Genomic DNA, 26,213 nt, shown 5'->3' on the forward strand with positions numbered 1-26,213 from the left:
GCCGATTAAATCTTTCGCCGCAGAACAACAATCTTGAGTAGACTTTCTTTTTGCCAAGCATTATGTCATCCCCTTTAATTGCGATTTATTCCCATATTTTTTTAAGTCTGCTTAGCTCATGATCACGAGGTGTTTCAAAAACTGAATTGAATATAAATTGGACTGGAGATGTCACGCTTATAATTTCATTGAGCACATGGCTAGCGGATGGTCTTCTCAGAAGTCAGACTCACTGGCAACCACCCAGTGACCTCCCGTGGGACCAGCTCATGACTTTGAGGCGATCACGTTTTCTGCATCGTAGAACCCGGCACGTTCTCTCCTTTTTCGGAAACGCTCATTCAAAGTGGGAATAAACATGAATCGAAGCCAAGGCAGAACGTTCGATTTCGAGTGCAAAATCAATTTGCGTCAATTGCAAGAGATTAGCCTCGCTCTAGTTTTGCAAAAAAAAGTGGCGAGCTAACAGCCACATAAATCAGCACAAGATGATAATAAATACAGCACCAGACAAGACGTATCTCTCCGAGGGGGGCCTCTTGGAGACAAGAACCAGGCGAATGGATGGACGGGTGCACGGCGGGATGACGCGGCGCCATCTCTTATCGCAAACAAAATGAGTTTACAGCCCAAGGAGTCCCAAAAATAGCCCCCCCGGCTTCTTTCAGGGCCACGTCAGTCGGTCAAAATGGCAATCAAGATCTGGGAGGAGCGAGAAAACCGGAGATACAGTTGCAGTCCCACTTGGCCTTACCGTTGGGTGACGCAAGTGGATGGGCTTGAGCCGTTACGCGGGGTTTATTAATACGCGAATGCACCAAAATAACCCCAGCCGAAGTGCGGAGCTCTCGGAGCTCTCGCGATCGCAGCCTGAGTGCATCTGTCCCGGATCGATTAAGCCAAGCAGTTAATTCCACCGAGATGTGCGGCCCCTTATCGGGCCCCGCCATCGGAACCATAATTGAGTAATATATTGGCAGACATCGGGAGACATCGCCTCCCGGGCACGTGGCATGCAAATGAGCGGCCAAGTGCCTGCGGAATATCATTAGAAAGATTTGGCAACCTAAAAACAAACAAAAAACGGAACAAACCCACTGATAATTGAATCCATGCGAAACCCAATTCAGGGGAAAATTTATGGCTCTGAAATTTCCATTGAATTCCAATATTTGTTCACCCGCAAATCACGTTTCTTCGTTAATAATTGCAGAGAAAATATTTATTGTAGGATTTGCTTGGTTTGGTATCTTTCTAAATATCTGGAAAGCCGGAAATTATAAGAGGTCTTTCCATTAGAACAATAATTCATGGGAAGCGATCCTATGTCAATCTTGAAATGTTTAAACAATCCCTAAAAGTATGTGACACTATTCATCATGTCCAGGAGTTATAAAATAAACATCCTGATGGGCGTAAGACCCCTAACCCCTAACAAAGATATAGTATTACTATAACATTAAATGCACGAATTTTCTTTTTAGCTAGGAACTTATAACGCCTAGATTTATTACACCACAGAAACCCATAAACAACAATTTGACAGCATTACACGCGCCTCTAATCTTTATAATAAGAATGGCGCACTTTCTGAACTTTCAGCGACTCCCCTTACAAATCAAGAGCCTCAAATCTGAATGGACTTATCACCCTTTGGATTGCTTACTATCTGACACATTAATGACTTTGAGTACTCGTAAAAAGATTAGCGCCCTGCGTGATTATGCGATTAGCAATCGGGAACGTAAAAATCAAACAGATTGGCAATCAAACCCATTTTAACTAATCAGCTGACCCAGGTCCGAATATAAATTTGGAAAAACCCCATCCAAGGTAAATAGACCGTTAAAAAAAAATTATTAAAAAAAAATGGAGCCACAATGACACTTGGATTTTGGCCAGCTGACACGAGTGGAATATTTGAACACCATAATTGTGGGTGGTGGCTGGTGGCTGGGAGGCAGATAACAGTGAGCTCATTAGCAAGCCAGTGCTAAGTCAAAAACAATAACAATACTGCGGTGGAGCGAGTAGGAAGTTCACATAATAATATATTTGCAGCAAACAATTTCCAATTCATATTTGCCGAGCTTATCGACTGGGTAGTTCGGTAGCCAGTTGCGCATAGACAAATAAACAATGTGGGATAATTGTTTCTACAGTTGGGGGCGTGAAGGCAACAACAATTGATGTTGATTCGCTGCCTCGATTACATCTAAGCACACACAGAAGTCGAGGTGAAAGTCCTCCCCCCACTCCCACTGACCCCCAATAATCGGGAGATATGATAAGGTGGATTGTGGCTCGAACAGCTTAGGGGCGTGTGGCTCACCAAGAAAACGCTATAATGACTTCTTACTTTGGTATATATAAAGTGTTTCTCAAAGTATATTTCACAGAAATAAAAGAAAATTCGGTGTAGGTTATTTCGACTGAAGTCATGTCTGCTTTACCTCGAGAGGATCCTCCGCCACCCTTATATCTAGTCAACTTTGAGGAATACCTAAGACCTAAAAAACCAATCAACTGCCAGCCTCTTCAGCGTTTCGACAGACCAGTTGGTAAAACCTCGAATCTAAGCCAGAGTTTGAAGCGATTAAAGCTGATCAGATGGTATGTCACCCTCTCAAAGCGCTTTAAGCAGCTGCCATTGCCCAGATTCCTTGGATTCCTGCGAGCCCGTAACGATGATGGCCTATGTAAGCGGAAAACGGGCTTTGAAATCTATTGCGAGATGGCCAGCATACACGGCTTTCACATTTTTGTGGGCGCCAAAACCTGGCAGCGAATTCTCTGGTGGCTGCTCATTTGCACCGCAGTGCTGCTATCACTAATCCTGGTAACCATGTCCCTTTCGATGTCGAAGGAAACCATACGCTTTATAGACACCATGATGAAGCCCTCGGCGGAAGTTCCATTTCCTGGAGTCACCATTTGCGGTTTTAGTTCAAGTTCCAAGAAAATATTAGAAGCTAAAGCAGTGGAGTTGGGTTTGTCAACGGAAGTGCTTAAGTCCTTTCCAACTATGAAAAATTCTGTAATAGAACAGCTGACCATAAAAAATCTAAGTTGGACTGAAATCCTGGAAGATCTTGCCTTCCCCATTTGTCCACATATAACAGGTTGTCAGTGGGATAATCCAGGAGAAGACTGCCTAGAGAAAATGCAGCCCATTTGGACTTTTGACCAGCGCCTGTGTTGCAGCTTTAATCAGCAGCTTTTCAGCACTCATTTGGGGCTAAGTTTGGTTTTTGAACCTAGTGATGAGGACCTCGAAGGGTCAACACTGGCTGGCTTGGAGGTGCTTATACATGAGTCCCATGAGATACCCAATGAGTCTACTCCTAGGTTACTGGTGCCAAGTGGATCGGAGGCTCATATAATGCTCAGACCTTTTGTCAACCTATTCACCACAAATCTGGAAAGTCTATCGCTGCAGAAAAGAGGCTGCTACTTCCCAAAAGAATACCCCTTGATCTCATCCTATAAATACAATCAAATCAACTGCCTAGCAGAGTGCCGCAGTAAAAATATCTATGAATCTTGTGCCTGCGTTCCACCAAAATCCCCTCGACAAAAAAGTTGGAAAATCTGTGACCTCAAACAAATGCAGTGTGCAATGGATTTTAGTAAGTGGAATTATATTTACGGAACCATACTCATCCCATGCTGTTTACAGATCACGATGAGATCATCAAAGGAGAACAAAAGAACTGCGGATGCCTTCCGCCATGTGAATTCAATCGCTATGAATTCCAGGGTGATATAAGACTAATAAAGGGAATGACTAACAATAATAAGGAAAACTCAAGGTAATTTATAACCCACTTAAATGATTTAAATGTTTACCAACAAGTAAATGTTTGTTTATCTCAAGAAATATGGAACAACAACGAAGGCCCTCATAAATTAAATTTAAACAAATTAATTTCCGAAATTATTCAATAATACTTACCTTTGATAAAAATTTTAGGTATTCAATGACCACGAAGGAGGTCCGTCTGCGTGTCTACTACGATTCACCAATGGCTGAGGAACTGCTTTTTGACGTCTACGAAAACTGGCTAACATTCATAGGCAAGTCCTCTAATGACCTACAAGGTCATCAAAAATGACACTTATAGAACAACCCATTTTATGGGCAGGAACCTTTGGCGGCATAACCGGACTATTTATGGGCTGCAGTTTTGTATCCGTCTTCGAGCTGATTTTCTTTGCTTGTGTGCGACCCACATGCAACTGGCTGACCAGACAACAGATACTTTGGCGCCGTCGAAGGGCTCAGAGGGTGGGGAACACCGGAGGTCATTAGGGCGAGCTAATTATGAGCTGGCCTAATTACCTCAAGTCCAAGTCCAAGTCACAGTTAACGCAGGGTGGTCAGTCGGCAAAGATGGCGTTCAAAAAGCGGCGCATCTTCGATTTGCGACAGGTCCAGGCCCAGCAGCTGGCCACCACCACCGCCAGTCGGCATCGCAGTGATCCCGTCCACAATAATCCACACAACCCCATCCATCCTGAACATCGCTTTCGCCAGATCGGACAATGGTTCTCCGAGAATATGCGCAACTACTGCCAGACCACCTCGCTCCACGGATTCAGTTACATCACCCGCCAGGACATCAGTCGCAATGAGCGGTGGTTCTGGCTGGTGGTTGTAGTGTTGGCCATCATCACCTCCATTGTCCTGGTCGTGGTGTCCTGGTACTGGAGTCAGGAAACCCCAACGGTGACCGTCATCGAGAGCTCGCACTTCCCCACCTGGAACATTCCCTTTCCAGCGGTCACCATATGCAACTTCAACAAGATATCCAGGAACAAGGCACTCAGCATGCTAGAGCAAATGTAACTTATAGGTTTCTTAGATTTTTTAAATTTTACGCCTATTTTTTTGCTTATATTTTATAGGCAAGTTCCAACGGGTGTTAACAGATCCGAGCTTCACAACCTTTTCAACCTCACGTTTTTGCCCGTGGATAGCATGATTAGCAACAGTACGCTGCAGTTGTACGACAGGATTTTAGCCCTCAATAATCTAACGCTCACGGGTCTCACCCAGCAGCTGTCGCCGGACTGCATAGATATGATCTCCAGATGCATTTGGAAGGGCATCAATACGAGGTGTGACAGTCTTTTCCAACGCATCGACACCATGGAGGGGCAGTGCTGCACCTTTAATTACTTTGGAGGCATTTCCAATCATTTTCCAGAGTGAGATTTAATAATTAAACACACTGAACTTTAAACAACGAATTGAGCTTTTAACAAATATTTTAAAGTGAGAATTATTCACTTAAGAATAATTGTTCTTGAATTTGAGAAAAAAGTACTCTCAATTTTTTTTAAGATGAAAATGTATAAAATTATATATAGTTTATTAAATAATAAACTTTGTTTTGCAGAAAAATAGCATATCAGGTGCCAAAGCGACCGTACCGCGTCACAGGCTGCGGCTATCCCACGGGTCTATCGGTGCTGCTGAACCCCATGATATCAGATTACTACGGAACCTACTTCAGTGGCTATGGCTTCCGCCTGCTGCTTCACGATGCCTACAACTTTCCGGACGAGAACTCGGAGACGAAAGTCGTTACGACTACGAGGGAGAGTTTTGTGAGGATAAATCCAGAGTCCACCTACGCCACCAACGATATTCGTCGCATGGATCTGTCCCTGAGGAACTGCCTCTTCGGCAGCGAGAGAACTATGCACGGTCTCCGGCGGTACTCCTTCATCAACTGCATGTTTGAGTGCCGCGTCCGGATGACCATCGACAGCTGCGGTTGCCTTCCGCCGTATGTTTACAACAACGGATCCTTTAGAGTTTGCGGAGTGCTGGAGAGCAACTGCCTGATTCGCAGCAAAAGTGGGTGAGGCAATCGATGGATATGACTGTTAATATTATCTGTTTTTTTTAGGACTCTTCTCCCATGCCCTGGCCAATTTGAATTTCTCGCTATCGGTTGTTCGACAGACGGGTAGCTTTCCCTGCGAATGTCTCCCGGATTGCCAGTCAAACCATTATGTGTCGGAGAGCACTACGGGCCGGCTGGACATGAGCTACTTTGCCAACCGCCCAACATACAGGTACAGTTTTAGTTGGGGAGAAAATGTCCTTAGAAGTAGTTTTACATTTAGACTACTAAATCAATAAAAACTCCTTAGTTCCAAGTCCCATTCCTTATTTTTTTTTAATACTTCTTACTTAATCCCCAACAGCAATTCCACGGACAACATACTGCTGCATGTCTTCTTCAGCGATCTTATGAGCACCAGATATCGCACGGACATCTTCCAGAACTGGCTCTCCGCCTTAGGTATGATAACTTATATTTGATAGATTCCCCTAATTTACTAACCATTCTTTGACAGCTTCATTTGGCGGCTTGCTGGGCCTAATTATGGGATTCAGCATAGTGACGGCCTTTGAGTTCCTCTACTTTCTCACATTTAGGCCGGTTTTCAACTACATTAACCGGGACTAGAGCAGCACTTAGAGGACCTAATCCCTTCACACACCCCTTGCACGGCACTCCACTTGACACGCTTTCATTAGAGCTCTGATTGATGAGCAGTAGGTAGCACTATAAATCGTCTGGACTGGAGCACTCTGCAAACAGAATGGCTCGAGTGGAGGAGTCCCACTATCGGCGCTTGTTCCGCGAGTTTTTGCGCCAGAGCTCCATCAATGGCCTGCATCCGTTCCTCTACCCTTCACCCGTTCGTTATGCCAAGTGAGTTGAAAGCCTTTTGTAAGTGGAAAGCCATAATCAAGTATTGGCAATGCACTTTATATACAACTTACACGAGTTACAAACAGTAGATAAATAAACTTTACTTACTGAAATAAAATGTATTAAGTGCTCTTAGGTGTATTATAGTTTTCATAGAAAAATCAAAAACGGAAAAAACTCTTTTTATATGGTTTCAATTGCTCTTTTCTTTGTTAGAAAAAAATCCTTAAACTAAGAAGAAGTTACTATCGATATTGTTTATTGAGAAAATCGGCGTTAAAATAGAGATGAAAGTATTTTTGACTTTATTTTTTTTTCGAGAATAAATTATCTCAATTAGATTGTATCAGAGGATGGGTTTAAAAATGTTGTTTTTATTTAATATGAGAATATAAGCAAAGTATACAGTTTTTATTCGATTCCATGGGTAAGTTTTTCTAAATCTCTTTTTTTAATAAAATAGTCCGATATTTTAAAGACGCCCTTCCTTACTACTCAGATAGTGCAACCCATTCCTATTTGCAGAGCTCTCTGGCTGGCTCTACTCACCGCCATTGTGATCTACACCCACATTGAGATCGTTAGTCTCACCCAGGAGTACCTGGTGCAACCCACCGAGATCCACATGGCCCCCGACCTGGTGCACGTGGCCAACAGCCCCTTTCCCGCGGTGGGAGTTTGCACCGCCAACAAAATCAGTCAACGCCTGCTCCGGAATTATGCCGAAAGACTGTGAGTACTTTATTAAAGTCGAAGAGTCGCCTAGTCGAAGTAGCCCAGGTTCTTGACCTCGGCGGCCATGGCCACAATGGAGTCGAGCAGCTCCTCGCTGGCGGGCACGATCTGCTCGGCGGGAAGCCTGAAGCCAGTGAAGTAGGAGGTCGAGGAGGGGCGCAGCTCGTAGCAGAAGGACATGCGCACATCCTGGGTGCCGTAGGCCCAGTCCACGCTGGCTCCGGCCGCGGGGTAGATGGCATCGTAGATGTTTCCTCCGGTGTACTTGGTGCCATAGCGCTTGTTCACCGCGGCAATGGAGGCGTTGTAGACCTTCTCGAAATCGGCCACGTTGTCGGGCAGATCGGAGGTGTGGCCATAGGGATACAGCAGGTACTGGGAGTAGGCGTGCAGGGAGATGTAGAGGTTGATCTTGCCCTTCAGCGACTTAATGTACTCCGATAGGGACAGGGTCTCGATCTCGGAGAAGGCGGAGGGTCCGGCGTAGGTGTCGGAGCAGGCACTGCTGCTGGCGCCCACCTCGTTCCAGTGGAAGCCCCAGTTCCTGTTGGGATCGGCGCCGAAGCAGCTGCCGTAGAGAGTACGGGTCTTGCGCCACAGACGATCCGTGGTGTGGGTGTAGACGTAGCCATCGGGATTGGCGTGGGGCAGGACGTACCAGGTGTAGTTCTCGGCCAGCTGCTTGATGGACTCCTCCTCGGAGGTCAGCAGTTGGTTGATGATGTAGGTGGCGGCAGCCGGAGCGATCCACTCGCGGGCATGGATGCCGGCCTCCAGGAAGATGCCGGGCTTGTTGCTGCCTCCCCTGGTGATCTTCACGCCCAGAATGGAGCGACCCTGGTAGGACTTTCCACCCTCGATCAGGGTAACAACTCCGGGGTTCTGCTGGGCCAGGGACTGGAGCCAGGCGTAGGTGTCGTCGAGCTCGTAGTATTCAGCCCAGTTGTAGGCCCTGGCGGCACGTCCCTTGATGGCCACCTTCTCGTCGACCTCGTCCAGCGACTTCTGCACATCGCTCGACTTCAGCTCGTACTTGATCTCAGCCTTGCCCAGGATATCCAGGAAGTCGGGCACTTTGTGGGGAGCCACCACGATCTGGACTTCGGCGCCCACCAGATGGACTCCGTCGAGGAACAGGATCGAGTCGCTGGATCCCTCCATCTCCTTTAGCACGGCCAGTTGCTTGGCATTCTCCGAGGTGGCCTCGTACATGCGGTAGTTGTCGTAGCGAATCCGCTCGGCGCTCACCGAGGCGGTGGCCACGATGGCCAGGAGGGCGAAAAGAAGGCACTTGGTCAGCGACATGGTCGTCGTTGCTTTAAGCCAGCTGCGGGCGAACCACTTCCTTTTATAGGCCACCGATAAGAGCGATCCGAACCTAATTTACGGTCCGCGACTGCCTTTGACAATTGCTCGGGCAGTAAATATCGGAGTAATCTATGCATTCGGTGTGGAACACCTTTATCGCCGTCTCCACGGCCGCGCCTGGTAAATCATTATAATTCCCACCTTGCTCTCGGCCCATGACGTCTTGAGCTCTTCAGGAAACTGCCATTTCATCAGACAATGATCCCTTGGCCTTGTCATCAAAAGAGAAGCGTTTCTGTCAATTTTTTATTTATTTTCAAACCACTGAATTGTATGGATTAATCTTTTCTTTGGGCAAATCCCAAAGTACCTTATCTTAATATTCAGCATAGAAAAATCCTCATTTTATAATAACTCATATTTCTTTCATGGGCAATTTTTATTTACCCAGCTAATTCAAAACCAAATCGAGTCCCCATTTAACTCCCCAATTACTCATATAAGTTCTCTTCAAACATTCAATGTTTGTAGTATCCCGCTTATTCATGGTCTCTCTTATATATTATTTACCTTCTCAGACTGCAAAATTGATTAAATTTAATCAAAAAATGTGTTCTACTGAACATTGACTAAGCGAATTTGTAGTTTTCATCTTATCAACCCGACTAAGTTATCTTTGATAATCAAGCAAGGTTGTGTTTGGTTTCTGTCCAAGCAATAGATCTCCTCCCGTCCGTATCTTATCGAAAGGAGGGTAGTAGTAGTTTAAGAAAATCTCCCCCTCTCTTTTATTCAATTTTGTAACCCTCGATTTGAGCAGCAGCTTTGATCATTTCCACTAACGAATCCGTGGTCTCCTGGCCCGTGGGAATTATTTGGGAAGCGGGGAGTCTAAAGCCGGTCCAGAAACTGTACCCCGAGGGACGTAGTTCGTAGCAGAAGGAGTACTTGACATTGAGTACTCCGTAAACCCAATCCATGCTGGATCCAGCTGCCGGATAAATGGCATCGTAGACATTTCCTCCGGTATACCGAGTTCCGTAGCGCCGCTTCATTGCACCCACGGCTGCGTTAAATACTCGCTCCAGATCCTTATGATTTTCTGGCAGTGTGGATGTGTGACCATAGGGATAAAGGAGCAACTGAGAGAAGGAGTGCAGCGAGAGGTACATGAACATGGGTTCTGGCAGAGCTGTTAGGTACTGGGAGAGGCTCTCCACCTCGGGCTCGGAAAAGGCCTTGGGCCCGGCATATGACTCCGAACAGGGATCAGAGCTGGCTCCCACCTCGCGCCAGTGGAAGTCCCAGTTTCTGTTGGGATCCGTCCCCATACAGTTCTTATCCTGCGGGCTCCGGGTCTTGCGCCACATGCGATTCTGTTGGGAAAATATATAGGATTAGGTTTCAGGATAATTTTTAAATTTAATTACTTAAAAAAGTCATTGCTTTTTTCATAACACATGCCGCCGGCGAACTAAAAACTCACCGTTTTATGGGTATAGACATATCCATCTGGGTTCGCATGGGGCAATATGTACCACACATAAGATCTGGCGAGGCTCATGATCTGCGGTTGCTGGGAGGTGAGCAGTTCGTTGGCGAAGTACGTGGCGGTGGCAGGACCAATCCACTCCCTAGCATGCATTCCAGCCTCCAAGAAGATGGATTGCTTTCCAGCTCTGCCGTCTTGGTGATTTATTCTCAGGCCCAGCAGCTCCCGTCCCTCGTAACTCCGACCTGCCACAAAGACACTAACGACATCCGGGTTCTTGGCCACCAGGTTCTGCATCCAACGTTGCGTGTCATTAAGTTCGTGGTATTCCGTCCATGTGTAATCATCACTCCGCCGATTGGCGTCCGCCACGGGCTCTATATCCAGCGACAGACTGGTCTGGGCATTCTCGTCGATGAGTTCTGGAGATAGGTCCAAGCCCTTCAGGATTTTCAGAAAGGTTTTATCGTAGCCGGGTGACACGAGGAAATCAGTGGGACCAAGATGGAGATTGTTTAAAACCAGGGCATCCCCGCTCTTGCCCTCCAAGGACCGCAGTCCCTGCAGTTGATTCGCCTTCGTTGGGCTCACTCTATAAACCCTGTAGTTGTCGAACCTCTGGCGTTCAGCCAAGCAAAGAGTAAGAATAGAAACCGACAGTAGCACCAGTAGAAGCTTCATATTTGCACTAGTCCAGGGCTAGTCTTGCTGGGGCCTTTTATACCACAGCCGAGTGCAGTGAGGCATACTAATTTCTGATTGTAAAACTCCACGCCCCCAATAGATTCCATCACCAGGGCAACTCCTCACTGCAGGCGGTGGCCCTAGATGTGGACGATATGGCCGATCGCCTGCTGGTGCTGGCTCAGTTCTACCTGTACCCGCTCGAAACAGAACGTTGGAATGCCTCGGAGCTGGACGGCCTGCACCGGCTGCTCTTCAGTTACTACAACGATAATGGGTACTCGGTGCGCGACATACTGAGGGACTTGTCGCCCGACTGCGGGGACCTGGTGATCAGGGGCATTGTCTTCGGGGCGCCCGTCAACACCACCCGACTGTTCCTCAAGCGACCCACCTCTTCGAATGTGTGTTGCATGTTTAACTTCAGACGCACCAGCCATTCCCAATCGCCGTTAGTATATCCCAATCTAAGGAAGGAATATATCTAATCCTAAATCTATTTAGGAGCAAGCGAGCTGAGGACGATGCCGCAATGAGAGCCGTTCCGAGGATTGTCTTTGAATCGAATTCCATATTGAACAGCGTTCAGTTCGTACTGCAGGATACCCCAAAGGAAGACATCACGAACACCTTTCACACCAATAATGCTTTTCATGTGAGCAGGCAAAATAAAATATTAAGAGATAATATAAGGAGATAGAAAGTTGAAAGGGTTTGTCAGTTTCAAATTTAGACTACTAACCTGTATGCATAAGGCTCGCGTGCTTAGTTAATATACAACAAAAAATTAAATGCAATCTACAAAAATATTCTTATTATAATTATTGTAATACTATATTATTATATTATGAGAACCTAATCTAACGCACTATTGACTTTTCCTTTCCTATCGTAAGCTTACTATATTTCCCCAAGAGGACTATCCCACCATTCAATCCACTACTTTGGGAGAGGTGCTTGTGGATCATAACACCATAGTGGAAATACCCATTCAGCCCATGTTTTTTAGCACAAGCGATCAAGTTCGCGGAGTTCCGCCGCAAATACGACGTTGTTACTATCCAGAAGAAGGCAGTCGATTGTTAAACCAGTGAGTAGAAACTCACTAACATCAAATTTCTTGACGAGCTCCACCTTACAGATCGCACTACTCCCTGGACGAGTGCCTCCTGGTCTGCCGCATCAAGAGCATGGTGGAGCATTGCGGCTGTGTGTCCCCTCCCATGGCGGGCAGTTCCATGGATCTCTCCTATTGCATGCTGCCAGATCTTCCCTGCCTGATGAAGTGGAAAAACATTTGGTATGGCTACAGTGAGTTCGCCTACCTGCAGAACAATGAGGAGCATTTGGCCCAACGGAAATGCGAAGAGTGCCTGCCCTCCTGCAATGGGGTAACTATGGGCATCACCACCAATGTCGCTCCCCTAAGACGGAACCTAAATAGCACAGGATATCTTAACGGATTACTGTAAGTAATGCGCATTAAGCATAATATAATAATAGATTAACTAAACTATTTTCAGAAAGGGTTTGACCAACGATCGACCTTTGGCCATCATAAAGCTTTTCTTTAAACTGCGGTTCGCCCAGGCCACAAAGTCTCAACTGGTCAGCACTTGGGTTGTTCTTCTGAGTGAGTTACTTTGCAAACTGGAAAAATTCCCTCATAGTTTAATAATTTTCTACCCCTCAGATCGTTTTGGAGGCATCCTCTCCCTTATGTATGGCTTCAGCATAGTCAGTTACATAGAGATTCTATACTACCTTACAGGAAAAGGATTTGTCTACGTTTACAGATCACTATCAGATAAAAATCACAGGAATCTCAACTCCTCTAGATCCCTTTACTGGCATGAGCTTAAGGTCAAGGGCGATAAGAGCCTGCCACGAGAAGAAAACCCTCGCAAATAATCTCACTTTTCATATATTCTGAGCATAATACACTGTATATATAATTCGGTCCGTGTACGCTCACAAATGATCAACAATAGAAGAACTTATATCAAAAACCGTATATAATGCAAGCAATACAGCGCCGAATATAGACCCTATCCAGGTCCACATCCCTCTAATAGTCGTCGCCTCGGGATACGATCTCTTTGCAAGTGGGTCGCAGCATGATGGTGTGTTCGTACTGAGCCGTGTAGCAGCCCTTGATGTCGCACAGCGGCGGGTAGGCCTCCACAATGCCCTTGTCGCACAGATCCTTGAGAGCCATCTGGTACTTGGTGGCACCGGCGCGGTCCAGCCAGCGCTTGCAGAAGGCCAGGGTGCCGAAGTTTTTGTTGATGGTGCCAAGAAGCTGCTTGGATGACTGCAGGCGCAATGGCACGAATGGCAGCTCAAAGTTCTTCATGTAGTGAGAGCAGTCCATGTCGTCATGGACCAAACCGCGACCCGTCGATCCGAAAGTCTCGATGGCGTAGAACTCATCTTCCTCCATACGAGTGGACTCGCCGCCCTTAACAATTGGCACCGTTTTTCCAGCATGAATGCCTGAAAATATAATTCGAAGATTAGCCTTAGGCGCATTAAAAAATTCTATGTTGCAGGCTTACGGTACGGGCTGATGGAGTGTCCGTTTAAGTTGCGAATGGCCTTGATGGGATATGTCTTGCCGTCCAGCTCGATCTCGTAAGACTCCATAACCTCCTGAATGGCGGCGCCAATGTCGCATAGACGCACATCGATACCCGCCTCCTTGATTCCGGTATTGGTTGCCTCCTTGACGGCCTGCAACAACTTGTCGTACTTGTTGTTAAAGGTCAGCGTGAAGGCGCAGTCGATGATGCGTCCCTTAATGTGGGTGCCAAAGTCAATCTTGCACACATCGTCGTACTGCAGCACGGTGGTGTCGCCGGCGTTGGGCGTGTAATGGGCGGCACAGTGGTTCAGAGAGCAGCCAGTGGGGAAGGCCAAGCCAGCCTCCAGGCCATTCTCGCCAATCAGACGGCGAGCGGTGTTTTCCAGCTCCTCGCAGATCTGGATCATGGTCATGCCGGGCTTAATGTAGCGCTGCATGTACTGACGCGTCTGGCGATGGGCCTCGGCAGCCTGGCGCAGCTCCTGGTAGATGTCCGTGTTCATGCGGTCCAGGGCGCGCTTCTCCTCCGACGTGAAGCGGTCCTTGGCGGTGCGGTCGTCCGCCAGATCCTTGGGCGTGGGGTGCTCCACGATCTCACCCTCGGGAAAGTTTCCATCCGGGTAGAGTTTGGCAATGGGTATGGTCGGCGGATCCGTCTGACCGTTCTTCTTGCCCTTATTGTTCTTCTTTTTAGCCGGCTGAGCGGCTGCCGGTGTCGCCGGCTTAACATCGCCGTTTGTGGTCAGCTCCTCGTCGCCGCCCTCTCCGGAGGCCTTCTTGGCTGCCGCCTCTGTGGGTGAGTGGGTGTTAGAGTGGGTTGGCGGGTGGGTGGTTGCGGCAGAGTGGGTCGTGCCAGTGCAATTACCACAGTGCAGTGCTCGCATGAGGTCACTCACCTTGGCGAAGTTTCTTGTTGTTCGGCTTGGGCTTCTTCTGTTTCTTGACCTCCTCGCCAATCTCGGGCGTGGCCGCCTCCACGTTCAGGGCCTCGGTTGCGGACATTGCGGAGTGAGTTGGTTGCTGGTTAAACGATTAAATAAACGAAAATCTAGCGCGCACTCTTGCCTGGCGATGGCGATGCGGAGAAAAGAACAAAAACACGAGGTTGGCCAGTGTTGGACAACAACGAGCGGTGGACTATCGGCAGCAAACGGATATTCAGTTACTGGCGGCAATCCTTAATAATTAAGTCAATTCTTATTGGAGATTAATACGCAAGTCATTTTCAGGCTTGCTCTGTTTTCTAATTTAGAAACCTTTTAGGAATATATTTGGGGGAAATAAATTGTTTGGATTTATCTTTTTCTGTTTGTTTATTGAAAACTGAAAGCCGCCTTATAAAATGTTGTTCAAATATTTTGTGTATTTTTTTCCAAATGATTGAATGCGAAAGGTGATAACGAATGACTTTATAAAATCTGCAGCAAAGTTATGTTTTATTTTTGTTTTTTTTTTTTCATTTGGCATTCAAAATATATTTCAAAGATATTTTTGCATGGTAGTTAAACGATATTTAGTGTCATCTTTATTCTGGTTCGTGCCGGAACCAGTGTTGTAAAACACAAAACTAGAGCCACTGCAGCCCTGGGTTGATTTTGTTTATAGTCGCTACTGGTGCCTCCAAATCCCACCCAAATGGACGAAATCCTGTTTCCCACGCAGCAAAAAAGCAACTCGCTGAGCGACGGCGACGATGTCGATCTAAAGTTCTTCCAAACCGGCATCGGCGAGCGGAAGGACAGCGAAACCTCGGATCCGGGAAACGATGCGGATCGCGATGGCAAAGACGTGGATGGGGACAACAAGAACACGGACGGCGATGGGGACTCCGGCGAACCGGCGAACAAGAAGCTCAAGACCAAGAAGGAACTGGAGGAGGAGGAGCGTGAGCGAATGCAGTGAGTGGCCTAGAAGGGTACCCCTCTTTCAAACCGTCTTTAAAGAAACCCTTAATCTCCTCTAGGGTTCTGGTGTCCAACTTCACGGAGGAGCAGCTCGATCGCTATGAGATGTATCGCCGCTCAGCCTTTCCCAAGGCGGCTGTCAAGCGTCTGATGCAGACCATCACCGGCTGTTCCGTGTCCCAAAACGTGGTGATCGCCATGTCCGGCATTGCCAAGGTTTTTGTGGGCGAGGTGGTGGAGGAGGCCCTCGATGTGATGGAAGCTCAAGGAGAATCCGGTGCGCTGCAACCCAAGTTCATCCGCGAGGCAGTGCGCCGGCTTAGGACCAAGGATCGAATGCCCATTGGCCGCTATCAGCAGCCCTATTTCAGACTGAACTAACGACTCAGGAAATCTAGATATGTAGTTTTTAAGACTTTTAGTCAATATAAAAATATGTTTAAACACTACCTAAAATTCCTCTGATTTAATTTCACGGTAACTGGTCTGTATTTTCATAATTGTCAACCTGTTTGAATTTAATTTTGTACATGTCCTGCTCTCCATTTCTAGATCCCGTATTATTTTAAAAGTTTCTTACAAAAATTAAAATATCTCAACAAGTGTCCAAAAACAAGATAGACTTAGAGAGAGGGTCTCTCCCTCCCCAAAAAATTGTTACTTTAAATTTAATTTTCTTACTTGTAAAATAATTATATATTTTCCACCATTAACCCGCGGAATAAGGGGTCAAATTTCAACTTTTTTTGTAAGGAAATTTTATTTTTCTTAAATGTTTTTGACAGGTCCGTATGGCGCTAAACCTTTTCCTACATCAATTTTATGTAGCTTATTTATCTTTCAATGTTATTTAATTATTCCAGTCATTAAGTAGATATTATGTAGTTATCATCCCATTTGTTGTACAGTAGAATACGCATCCGTTTACAAAAGCATCTTTATTGAGTGGGATCGCTATATGAATGTGTTCCGAAGTTACTCCAATCGCCGGGCCTCGGCTTGCATGGTCTGCAGTACGATGTGCGGCACCAGGTGCGTGGAGGCGTAGTTCAGGGGCACGGTGGCCAGTGGCGCAGAGCCGTCGGATGGGAAGTTCAGCTCCTGGGCCATGGGCATGTCCCTGTCGATGACGTCCTGGGCGATCAGAGTCTTGGTCTCCTCGTACTCCATGCCCGCCTCTGGCTTGGCGCCCATCAAGAGTTTACCGCGCTGCACGCCCATGTACTGGGTGGCCTTGGCATTCAAAGGCAACTGGCCGCAGGTGTCGGCATGCACCTTGCGATGGGCCTGCAAATTGGAGATGCAAGTGAAGCGCTTGCCGCAGTTATTGCACAGGAATCGCTTGATGCCCGTGTGCACGGTCATGTGGGTGAGCAGGCTCTCCCTGTACGGATACTCCTTGGGGCACAGGTGGCACTTGTACGGCTTGTAGTCCGTGTGCCGCGTCTTCAAGTGAGACTTGTACTGGGCCTTCACCTTGAATGTCTTTCCGCACTTGTCGCACTGGTACGGTGTGTCTGCCTTGTGAAGCAGCATGTGCGTCTTGAGAATACTGTGGGATGGATGATAATTTATAAGTATGGTAAAGTAAAATGTCAGAATAGATAAATTCGCATCTTACCCAGCTGTGGACAAGTGCTTGCCGCATACGCTGCAGCCGTAGAGCGGAAGGCGGCCGCAGTCGGAGCGGACGTGGTCCGAGAGCGAGGTGCGTCCGGTGAACTTCTTGCCGCACTTGTCGCAGATGAGGTTGCGCTGTTGGCTGCGCGGCTCCTTCTTCGAGTGGAAGTTGCGCTCGTGGTTCTTCAGGCTGTCGTGGCCGGTCATGTACTTGTCGCACTTCTCGCAGTAGAGCAGCTCCTTGTGCTGGGCCCGAGCGTGCTCCGTGGCCTGCTCCTTGGTGGCAAAGAACAGGTTGCAGTAGCAGGGGCACTTGAAGGTCAGCTTGCCGTCCTCGCCGTGCACCTTCATGTGGGTGACCAAGCGCTTCTCCACCAGGTAGATCTTGCTGCAAATGGGGCACTTGAAGACCTCCTCATCTAGCTTGGCGTGCACGTCCACGTCCTTGAAGATCTCCTTCATCTCGGCCTCATTTAACTTGTGGTCGTCGCGCAAATGCTTTTCGTAGGGCTTGCGGATGTGGTAGATTTTGACGCAGTGCGGACACTTCCAGGATTTCTCCATCTTGTTGATCATTTTGAGGCGCTCCTTAAGCTCCTTTTTGCTGATCTTAGCTACGCGTTTTGGAGTACTTGACGAATCTTCAGGCGAGGGCGATCTCGGTTGGTTTCGCTTGCGATACTTTCTCTTGACCACAGGTATCTTCTCCTTGGGCGGCCGGCCTCGTTTCCGTTTCTCCCCGGTGTGCTCCTTGTTATGACCCCTGAGGGCAAGGACATCTTCTTCGGCCACCTCCACCAGCGGCACGGCCGCGATCTCGTCCAGTATACCAGCGCCCTGTTCCACCTTCAAGCTCTCGAAGGGCTTTAGACCATCACCTTCGTTGAGGAGCACATCCAGGAGCTTATCCTTTTCGTTGCTAAAGATATCGGTGCTCTCGGTCTTCACATACATGCTGGCGTCCTGGTACTCGAAATCCTCTTCGTCAAAGGCCTCCACCTTGACCATGGCCGGCGGGGGCAGCTGGAATCCGGATGCATCCGCATCATCCTCGCTGTTGTTCGGCTCGAAGTCGGGACACTCGTCGCCCGAGTCCGAGTTCTGGCTCTCCTGCTTCAGCTTCGTCTTCAGCCGGCTGGCCAGAGGAATGTCATCGTCGCTGTCCGATTCTTCAGTGGTGGTGTCGTCATCGGAGTCCCTCTTTCTGCCCTTGCGGTAGGACTTTCGTTTCATCTCCGATTTGCCGGGCGAATCGTACTCCGGCTGGCCGCAGGTGTCGGGACGACTGCGTCGGTGCTTGGTTAGATTGGAGCTGCTGGAAAAGCGGGTGTAGCAGCACTTGCACTCCATGGGTCGCGACTCCTCCTGGGGAATGATGTGCAAATTAGTTCAAGCTCCGTACTTCTCCACCGACTCAATTCTACTCACCCTCGACATCTTCTCCTCGCCACACTTGGTCCTGCAGTGGCGGCGATACGCCTCCTGGTACTTGTACTCCGCCCCGCACTTCTCGCAAACGAAGGGCTTGCGTTCCTGGGCAGCCGCCGCACCGGTGACTCCATGCTCATCCTTGGCGTGGTTGGTCAACTCCTCCTCGTGGCAAAACCGAGCATCGCAGTGGCGGCACTCGAAGCCGCCCGGCGGCTGGTGTTTCTTCACATGCTTCACATATCCGGCCAGGGAGACCAGTGCCTTGTTGCACACCGGGCAGTGCAGCTTGGGCACCCCGTCCGTGGTGATCTCCACCAGGAGTTTGGTGGCCGCAGCCGCCGCACTGCTGCTGGGGGCCATCGGCTCGGTTTCTGGGGATGGCAAGTGGGGAAAAAGGAGTAGAGAATGGCGAATGGAGGAGCGAATGTAAACAAATGCAAATTTGATTTTCGGTTGGTTTGGGTTTGTATGCGCCTACCAGGGCTGGACTGCGGCTGTGAGCCTGGGCTTGAGTGCACTTGTCGCGATATTTATATGGTTTTCTGATTTGTCTGCCTCCTGACAGTTGTAAGGTTACATCTTGTCAATCAAAGTAATTTTTTCTAATTCAGTCCTAGGGACTGACTACGTATGTTGTTATACATAAGTCGTTTTAAAGGGTTCCAAATTAACTATCGTTTAAAATGTATACTTCTTCTTTGGTTAATGTTTTTAATTTATAATTTTTTAAAGCATAAAACTATTGGTTGCACATTTTACTAAGCAATTTGGTTTATCAGTAAGTTTGAAGATTATTCAATGACCAAAATTTGTGAATTTGTTTTCTTGTTCATTTGTCATGTTCTTTAAATAAATGATTGATTTTTAAATAATATTTTAAGAAGAGGATTATTTTTGAATGAAATTTAAGAAGTACTGGGCAAGTTAAACTTTAATAATATAAAAAAAATGAATATATTTTTTCAATAATGGCACTAATAAACAAAAATATACAACTACCGGCTATTATAATCTACATCTATCCATCCATCTCCGTAATTGATTTTTATTTTAGAATTCTCAGAACCTAATCAGGTAGGTAAAATATGGCGAATAGTTTTGCTTGTAACCTGCAACTATCGGCCAGGGCCCTTTGTTCGATATTCCCCATTCCGGTTCTCGATGTGTTCTTGCCACCAGCAACAGCAACAACAGCGACGGTCGATTAGCGACGACGCTGAGCTTGCAGCCCTGGTGGCATTGCGTTCGCCGAGTTGGTGGGCGAGAGCGGCGGGGGAGGCGGGGCAGTGGCAGGGGCAGGTAGGCGGAGGACAGCGACTTGGAAGTGCGCGCATCTCGCAGAAGTGCTCCTAGCTGGCTGCATCGGCTGTACCCCGAAACGGTCGAGCCGGGGCTCCACCTAAACCCCCCGATATCGGGCGACGCACGACCACATAGCTGCGCCTATGTACAGGCATATGTACACACACCGCACTACACCTACCCATATCGAGTGGCGCTTCCTTGGGACTCTGCGGAGCGTTCTCTTCTCTCTCCGACTTGGCGACGATTCCGCTCCTCAGACACCGCTGCTGGGGTCAGGCAAATACAAATGTCTCGCTAATGATGGCTTCGCTTCGCCCGACTCTGATTTCGATGCGGGGCTCGATTCTGGCTGCTTGGGTCCACTCTGTTTTGCGCCGATTGCAGCTAGCTGCATTTTCACTCACACTTATTCGGCTATTATTGTTTGTTGTGGTCTCGGGCCGAGCACTGCGAAAAATATTAACAACTCTTAAGTACACTTTAAAAAATGAAAAAACGCCAATGGGCTGCTGGCGAGTAAATTATTTTTCTTTGTGCAGCTCGAGGGTGGCAATGCAGCCCTGGTCGCTGCGCTCACTTTGCCAGCGGAACCAGTTCGCCGACAGCGATTCTTGCGCACTGGTTCCGACCGTTCTTCTCGTTTATTTGGCTTGCTTTTGAACGCGTGGCGCCATTACCCCTGCGCGGTTCGAGTATTCGCTAAAGGGTTCTTTGTGAGCATTTAAAAGGAATTTACTACTTTATTAGCGTTTATATCAAAACTATTTAAAATTTGAACGTTTAGAACTTAAGTTTATTTTTCTACTTTCTTTCAGTGTAAGTGGGTTGATTTAAAAATAATTTCTTTCACTGCACAACGAGAGCGAGTTGCCGTGGCCAGGGCTGCAATACACATATATTGGCGGTAAATTTAAAATGTATACTTAATGTGTTATCTTAAATAAAAAACTATTCTACATTAAATCAATTTAAATTTTACTAATAAAATTATAATTTGCAATTAATTGTGTAGATAATTAAATTAAAACGATAATTACAATTCCGTCCAAAATATATCGTAAAATTACAATTGATTTTGTAGAAAGTTTGAAGAAATAAAACAAAGCTTAAAAATATAATAAATATTTTTATTATATAATACAAATTTAAATGTAATATTTTATTATAATTTTATATGTAATGTTTATTTACATTTTTTACAAGACCTTTTAAGAAATAAAGATATATATTACAAAATACACATATAAGGAAATTTCTTATCGAAGTCTTGACTTGATTTATTTATTTATTCAATATTTTTTAGGTATGCACCCTTTTTTCCCTAGGTTCCTAAAAGTCAACCAAGTGTTATGTTTTGTTATTATTATTTTTTTATTCCTTGGCGTTTAGATTAAGGTGAGTGCATAACCTAGTACTCACATCAAAGTTTAATTTTATTAACCGCATATAAAATGTCAAAACTAAGAACGATTAACGTAGTATGTACATATATCTACGTATACAAATCAAGCCTCTGGTCTCCTCATAAATGTTTAAAGTTCAAAGTTCCATGGAGATTTGAATCTGTCGGTAACTAATAAATCCGAAACGAAAACATTGGAAATCAAAGCGGAGGCCTTACCTTCGTGTCCTAATTGGAATTATTTTTACCGTGCTAGCGCCGGCTGTGCCCAATTTGGACCTTTGCCTGCCGCGTGGTATTGATACTCGAATCCCCACTCCAAACACCCGATTGGGCCATCTAAGCCCTCGAAGGCCACTGAGTACTCTATTTTGATTTGGGGGCGATTACATTCAGGAAATTTACACTCATGCAGTTTATTGGGCTCGAAGCTGATTACAATTCTGTGCCGGCACTTTGGCCCAAACCCACGAACATCCAAAGGTGACGTCAATGTCGGTGTTAAGCCGTGTGGGTGTGCGTGTATCTGTGTGCTGCGGTGTGGGAGTGTGTGTTGGGAACGTTGTTTATTTGCATACATATGGGCGCAAACAAATGCAGAAGGTCAATGCTGAAAGAGTGGCATAAATAAGATGCACATTGTGATAAACAGCATGTAAAACAATAAAATAAATAGCACGTGTGTGTTTTGATTTCCGAAAAGCAAAAGGGTGAAGATGTTTGCCAAAATTGCCCCTACAAATTAAGCACCAAAGTTGCAGCAACAACTTAATCAATTACCCAGCTAGTTTCAAACTTTTGGCTAGTCCTGCCTGTCCTGCCGTCCTCTCCGTTTATTGTGTTTGTTTATTATGCAAATTTGCATTAATTTTTCGTAAGCCGCACACGTGAGCCAGCAACTATGAGCGCTGTGTGTGTGCGAAATTGCAACTGTTGCAACTGTTGCTGCCGAGGTTTTGGGCTTTCAAATTGCTTTCGAGCGCAAATCGTCGGCAAATTCCATTAAAAATGCATATATGTAGAGTAGGCACACACACTGTGGGTAAAAGTAAGTCCTTTGGCTCACTTTTGGCCCCTCGCCCAAGTCTCTCTCTTGCTTGCCAGCCATGTCCCTGTCCCTTGAGCCTAGCCAGCAAGGACACTCCGGAATCTTTTGTTTTATAAATAGCCCCCTTTGATAGACAATTAAAAATGTAACTTGCTTTCGGCATGAACCGACGGCTATCAATAGATGGATGGCTGGAAGTCCCAAAGAAAGGAAGCAAGCTCGGGCTCTTAAAGCTGCCCTAATACTTTTTCCCTCCAGGTGGGGATTTTTCTCTTCAATGCGGCGGTTCTGCCACATCAGTTAGCCAGCCCTAAGAAAAGTTTTTCCAACCCCCATCCCGCCCACCGTCAAATGTCTAAGCACTTTGTGCAAATTGTTAACGTTGCCGCTGCGTCCTTCTACGCACACGGCTGGCAACAACAACATCGGCAAAAAGCAACATCAGCAACAGCCTCGGCGACAACAACAGCAGCTAGAATGTGGCAACAAAGGCTTCAGGTTATTGCATGCATTTTAATTAGTAGACAAGCCAAGTGGGTTGCCACTATATGCGCTGCACATACCATAGAGCAGCATAGCCCATGGACCGACATAGGCGTTTCCTCGTACATGGGGTTTCGAATGCAGGTCTAAGGAGGAGCTGAACTGCCTTTCCGTGGGTGAGGCGATGAGTTCCGGTGAGATCGTGCTGGCAATGTGAATTTCCCATTTCTGGGGAGAAAGAGGTAGGGATTTTGAAGGAAACTGGAAACAGAAAGTCTGGAGACCCGGAATTCAGCATTGAAAAGCCACAAAGCAGGGGGAAAACTGATAATGGATCGTGATGGTACTCCCAATGATGTGTTGCAGCAGGCTAATAGGGATTCAACCTACATAAGGCGGGTCAGGATGTTCCAACGAAAGTAAGATTAAAACGGCAGAGGTTCTTTAGTAGTAGTAGCTTCTTAAAGGTCAGCTAGAAAGTGATATTGAGCAGGCACAAATAAGAGCTACAATCAATGAAAGATACATTTTATGGGCAAGAACACGTGTTTAGATAAGGGCTCAAGCTACATATATATTTGCGAAATTTATCTAACGACAAGCGAATGATATATGGTGTTGGGAAAGCCGCTGTCAATTTGTAAAAGCGAACTATTCACGCGGCATAAAGGGTGTGAAATGGAAAAACCCCCGACTAGATGGCATAGATACTTTTTCAGCGATAAAAGGACATGTGCATAAACAAATCTCGGCTCATCAGCGTCACAAACAGGACAATGATATATGGATCCGGGTAAACCTTTGTCAATTTATATAAGCAAGTGGTTCTGGTGGATGCCGGATCGCAGTTCGCACATGGTCGCTGGTCCTCACATCTTTCGGCGTCCTTTCGCTGGGATAGGACAGTCCGCAGAGCTGTAAGTGCGAACTTCAGCAGCGGGCTGCCTCGCAATCTATCATTCTGCCCTCGCTGGTAGTGCAGGGACCACCCACAGCCACCCAACCACCGCCATCACGTTCTGTGCTAGTTTCTTGTATTTATTTTTAAATTGTCTCTCACACACACGAGCCCGCACGAAAACACACCAACGCACTCAGGAGCAGGGACGTCGACGCACACAACCGTCCTCACATCATCCGTGCAGGACGACAACTCATGTTTGTATTGGTTCGGTAAGCGTTCCTTCCCCATCTCCCTTCGATTTCTCGCAGTGTGCGAGTTTGTCTACATAAACGCGAAAAAAGCAAATACCAGTGGGAAAGCTCAAGTTGCGGATTGCGACTAGAGAATACCCTGCTAAGAGATTTCTTATACACTACGAACTGGGAATATCATCTTTGTTATTTCAGATAATTGTATAAATTTTATTTATTTAAAAAAGCAACACTTCGAAATTTTGAATTTTTTTTTTAGTGATTTATATATATAATTTATATTTTCTTTATTGGGAAAAATTTAAAAGATTTAAAAAGCTTTGATTGGAAACTTGGAAATTGTATTTATCTTATCGTGGAATTATTAAGAGACTATTTTAATATTTTGACAGTACCTGGCTCTAAAAAAAATATATATAATTAATTTTATTAAATTTTTAGAATTGAGAAAAATAACAACTATTTCGATACTCTTAGTTTGAAAAACTGTACTGTCTGCATCTTAAGCAGAATCCCGGAATAAAATATTTAAAATATTTGTTTTCAGCTAAATTACTTTTTATTGTTTCCAAATAAATTTTTTTTTAACATTTAAGAAATTGTCAGATTTTTTGGAACTTTTTTTTGGAATACTTTGAAAATTGTAAATTATATGACGCACTTTTTTCAATTTCCCAACTTCTTTTGAGTTCTAAAATAAAATATTAAAAGATTTTAATCTACCATAAGCAAGGCTTCCAACAAATGAGCAAGCCAATGATTCCAAAAGGGTGCTGGGTATGAAGACACAAAAAAATCTGTGTAAGCTCGCATCTGTCAGGCAACCAAGCGCCCCACTCGCTCCCCCCGCCTCCAAACCAGTGGGTGCGCAAGTGTGTGTGCGTGTGTGCCGAGCTGTCCATGTGTGCGTGCTTGTATGTAAATGTCCTTGAGTGCTTGACGGATGACATTCATAAACGTCACTTCAATTACCTCCACGCGCCAACGCCAGCGACGGTGCCCCCCCGTTCCCGGCCAACCTGACCCCTCGCCACCCGACCGGAACTTACCCCGCCTCTGACACCCATTTACCGCGAAAGTTGTGAAAAGTCAGTCAGCCAAAAGTTAAAGCACTTTCTACCTTTCCGGTCTCTAGTTTTCTTTTTCTTGTTTTATGCCCTTCGAAGAAATGTGTGCCATTGCGTATTTGTGCAGATGGTACAGGAAACGGAGCCTTTCAGCCAGAGGAGTTGTGAATAAAAATAACTATTTATATAATTTCCCGTTAAAAAATTTCTTGTGGGAGCATCAGCAATACTTAATAGCTACTGTAATTTGAACTTTACCGGTGGGTTATTTAATTTTCTGGTTTAGTGCCTTCAAAAGAAATGGCATTCGACCTCCGTCACTTTGACTTGATTCGATCAGGTTTAGCCGTGAACTTGCATCAGAATTCTGTATTTGAAATATTTCCAATGAATTTGTGTTCACTCAAAAGAGCAAGGAAAAGATGAAGGTTAATGTAGAAACTTAATACAGTTTCATTGCAGGTAACCAGCTTTCTTTTCCCTGTGTTTATCAATAATATAATAATATTTACTATAATTTTAAAGAAATTTACATTACATTTGTGTTAATTCCATATGTGATCTTTACAAAAATTCAAAGGAAATACAATTTGAAATACGTGTTAGCCTTAGAAAATACGATAAATACATCCAATCTTTTTCCTTTATAGGGTAAGAATGTTTAATGAAATCCCCTCTTAGAGGCTATAATAAAACGCAACGAGAAGGGCTTTCCTGGAAGCACTCTGCATTTCTCTTCGTCTGAAATGTATTGAAGCCTTCGGTAATTGCAAACCCCAATGGAACCATTGAGTGCATCACTTTTACGCAGAAATCAAAAAGTATCTATGTACTCAGAACCTTCATTAATTCAGGATACCCACTTGAGCGGTACCGAACCCTTTCGCTGTCAATCGCTCAGTGCATAAGCCAGAGCCAAAGCACGACTGCCATAAATGACATTTTCAAATGTGGTGATGCCACCGAAAAGGCCTCCTAATTCCTTCTGAAAACCTGATCTTGATTCATGGTCTGGCATTGATTTTCTCTCGACAGCCCCAAAGGGGGGCGGAGTGGGCGGGGCCACAAACATTTGCGGCATTCGGTCGTCGCTGTGTGTGCGGTGTGTGTGTGTATCGGTATTTGCGAGTGTGCATGTGCTTGTGTGTTTGTTTCGGTTTCCTTCACTTACACTTGTCCTTACAAATTTGTCCTTTTCTCAAATGTGAAAAGACGCATAATGTCCTTTTTACTTGCCCCTCTCTTCCGTTCACCCACCGCC

At 46.0% G+C, this 26,213-nt stretch overlaps 8 protein-coding genes across 8 annotated transcripts; 4 read left to right on the plus strand and 4 right to left on the minus strand.

Annotated features, from left to right (window-relative positions):
* Positions 1-2,440: 2,440 nt before the first annotated feature.
* Positions 2,441-4,312, plus strand: LOC108032353 (pickpocket protein 11). Its single transcript, XM_017106164.1, has 5 exons — positions 2,441-2,951; positions 3,045-3,629; positions 3,680-3,812; positions 3,974-4,077; positions 4,146-4,312. Exons 1-5 carry the CDS (start codon positions 2,441-2,443, stop codon positions 4,310-4,312), a joined length of 1,500 nt encoding a protein of 499 aa, XP_016961653.1.
* An 81-nt stretch (positions 4,313-4,393) lies between these two features.
* Positions 4,394-6,516, plus strand: LOC108032488 (sodium channel protein Nach). Its single transcript, XM_017106308.3, has 6 exons — positions 4,394-4,845; positions 4,909-5,211; positions 5,403-5,866; positions 5,919-6,087; positions 6,220-6,317; positions 6,373-6,516. Exons 1-6 carry the CDS (start codon positions 4,394-4,396, stop codon positions 6,483-6,485), a joined length of 1,599 nt encoding a protein of 532 aa, XP_016961797.3. The 3' UTR covers positions 6,486-6,516.
* A 105-nt stretch (positions 6,517-6,621) lies between these two features.
* LOC108032354 (sodium channel protein Nach) lies at positions 6,622-12,864 on the plus strand. The gene is made up of 8 exons (XM_050884983.1): positions 6,622-6,734; positions 7,260-7,466; positions 11,054-11,404; positions 11,458-11,608; positions 11,850-12,043; positions 12,095-12,421; positions 12,477-12,586; positions 12,647-12,864. Exons 1-8 carry the CDS (start codon positions 6,622-6,624, stop codon positions 12,862-12,864), a joined length of 1,671 nt encoding a protein of 556 aa, XP_050740940.1.
* On the minus strand, positions 7,452-8,783 carry LOC108032740 (zinc carboxypeptidase A 1). Its single transcript, XM_017106725.2, has one exon. It carries the CDS (start codon positions 8,772-8,774, stop codon positions 7,497-7,499), a length of 1,278 nt encoding a protein of 425 aa, XP_016962214.1. The 5' UTR covers positions 8,775-8,783; the 3' UTR covers positions 7,452-7,496.
* On the minus strand, positions 9,542-11,130 carry LOC108032742 (zinc carboxypeptidase). The gene is made up of 2 exons (XM_017106726.3): positions 10,264-11,130; positions 9,542-10,153 (listed from the first exon to the last, which is right to left on the minus strand). Exons 1-2 carry the CDS (start codon positions 10,948-10,950, stop codon positions 9,566-9,568), a joined length of 1,275 nt encoding a protein of 424 aa, XP_016962215.1. The 5' UTR covers positions 10,951-11,130; the 3' UTR covers positions 9,542-9,565.
* On the minus strand, positions 12,862-14,840 carry LOC108032738 (methionine aminopeptidase 2). Its single transcript, XM_017106723.3, has 3 exons — positions 14,434-14,840; positions 13,512-14,327; positions 12,862-13,449 (listed from the first exon to the last, which is right to left on the minus strand). Exons 1-3 carry the CDS (start codon positions 14,537-14,539, stop codon positions 13,022-13,024), a joined length of 1,350 nt encoding a protein of 449 aa, XP_016962212.1. The 5' UTR covers positions 14,540-14,840; the 3' UTR covers positions 12,862-13,021.
* A 257-nt stretch (positions 14,841-15,097) lies between these two features.
* Positions 15,098-15,897, plus strand: LOC108032739 (transcription initiation factor TFIID subunit 11). The gene is made up of 2 exons (XM_017106724.3): positions 15,098-15,435; positions 15,501-15,897. Exons 1-2 carry the CDS (start codon positions 15,173-15,175, stop codon positions 15,820-15,822), a joined length of 585 nt encoding a protein of 194 aa, XP_016962213.1. The 5' UTR covers positions 15,098-15,172; the 3' UTR covers positions 15,823-15,897.
* Positions 15,898-16,360: 463 nt separating this feature from the next.
* On the minus strand, positions 16,361-20,364 carry LOC108032710 (gastrula zinc finger protein xFG20-1). The gene is made up of 4 exons (XM_017106689.3): positions 19,976-20,364; positions 18,490-18,863; positions 17,063-18,426; positions 16,361-16,993 (listed from the first exon to the last, which is right to left on the minus strand). Exons 1-4 carry the CDS (start codon positions 19,977-19,979, stop codon positions 16,417-16,419), a joined length of 2,319 nt encoding a protein of 772 aa, XP_016962178.1. The 5' UTR covers positions 19,980-20,364; the 3' UTR covers positions 16,361-16,416.
* Positions 20,365-26,213: the final 5,849 nt, after the last annotated feature.

Source organism: Drosophila biarmipes, chromosome 2L, assembly GCF_025231255.1.
Source record: "Drosophila biarmipes strain raj3 chromosome 2L, RU_DBia_V1.1, whole genome shotgun sequence".
NCBI lineage: Eukaryota > Metazoa > Arthropoda > Insecta > Diptera > Drosophilidae > Drosophila > Drosophila biarmipes.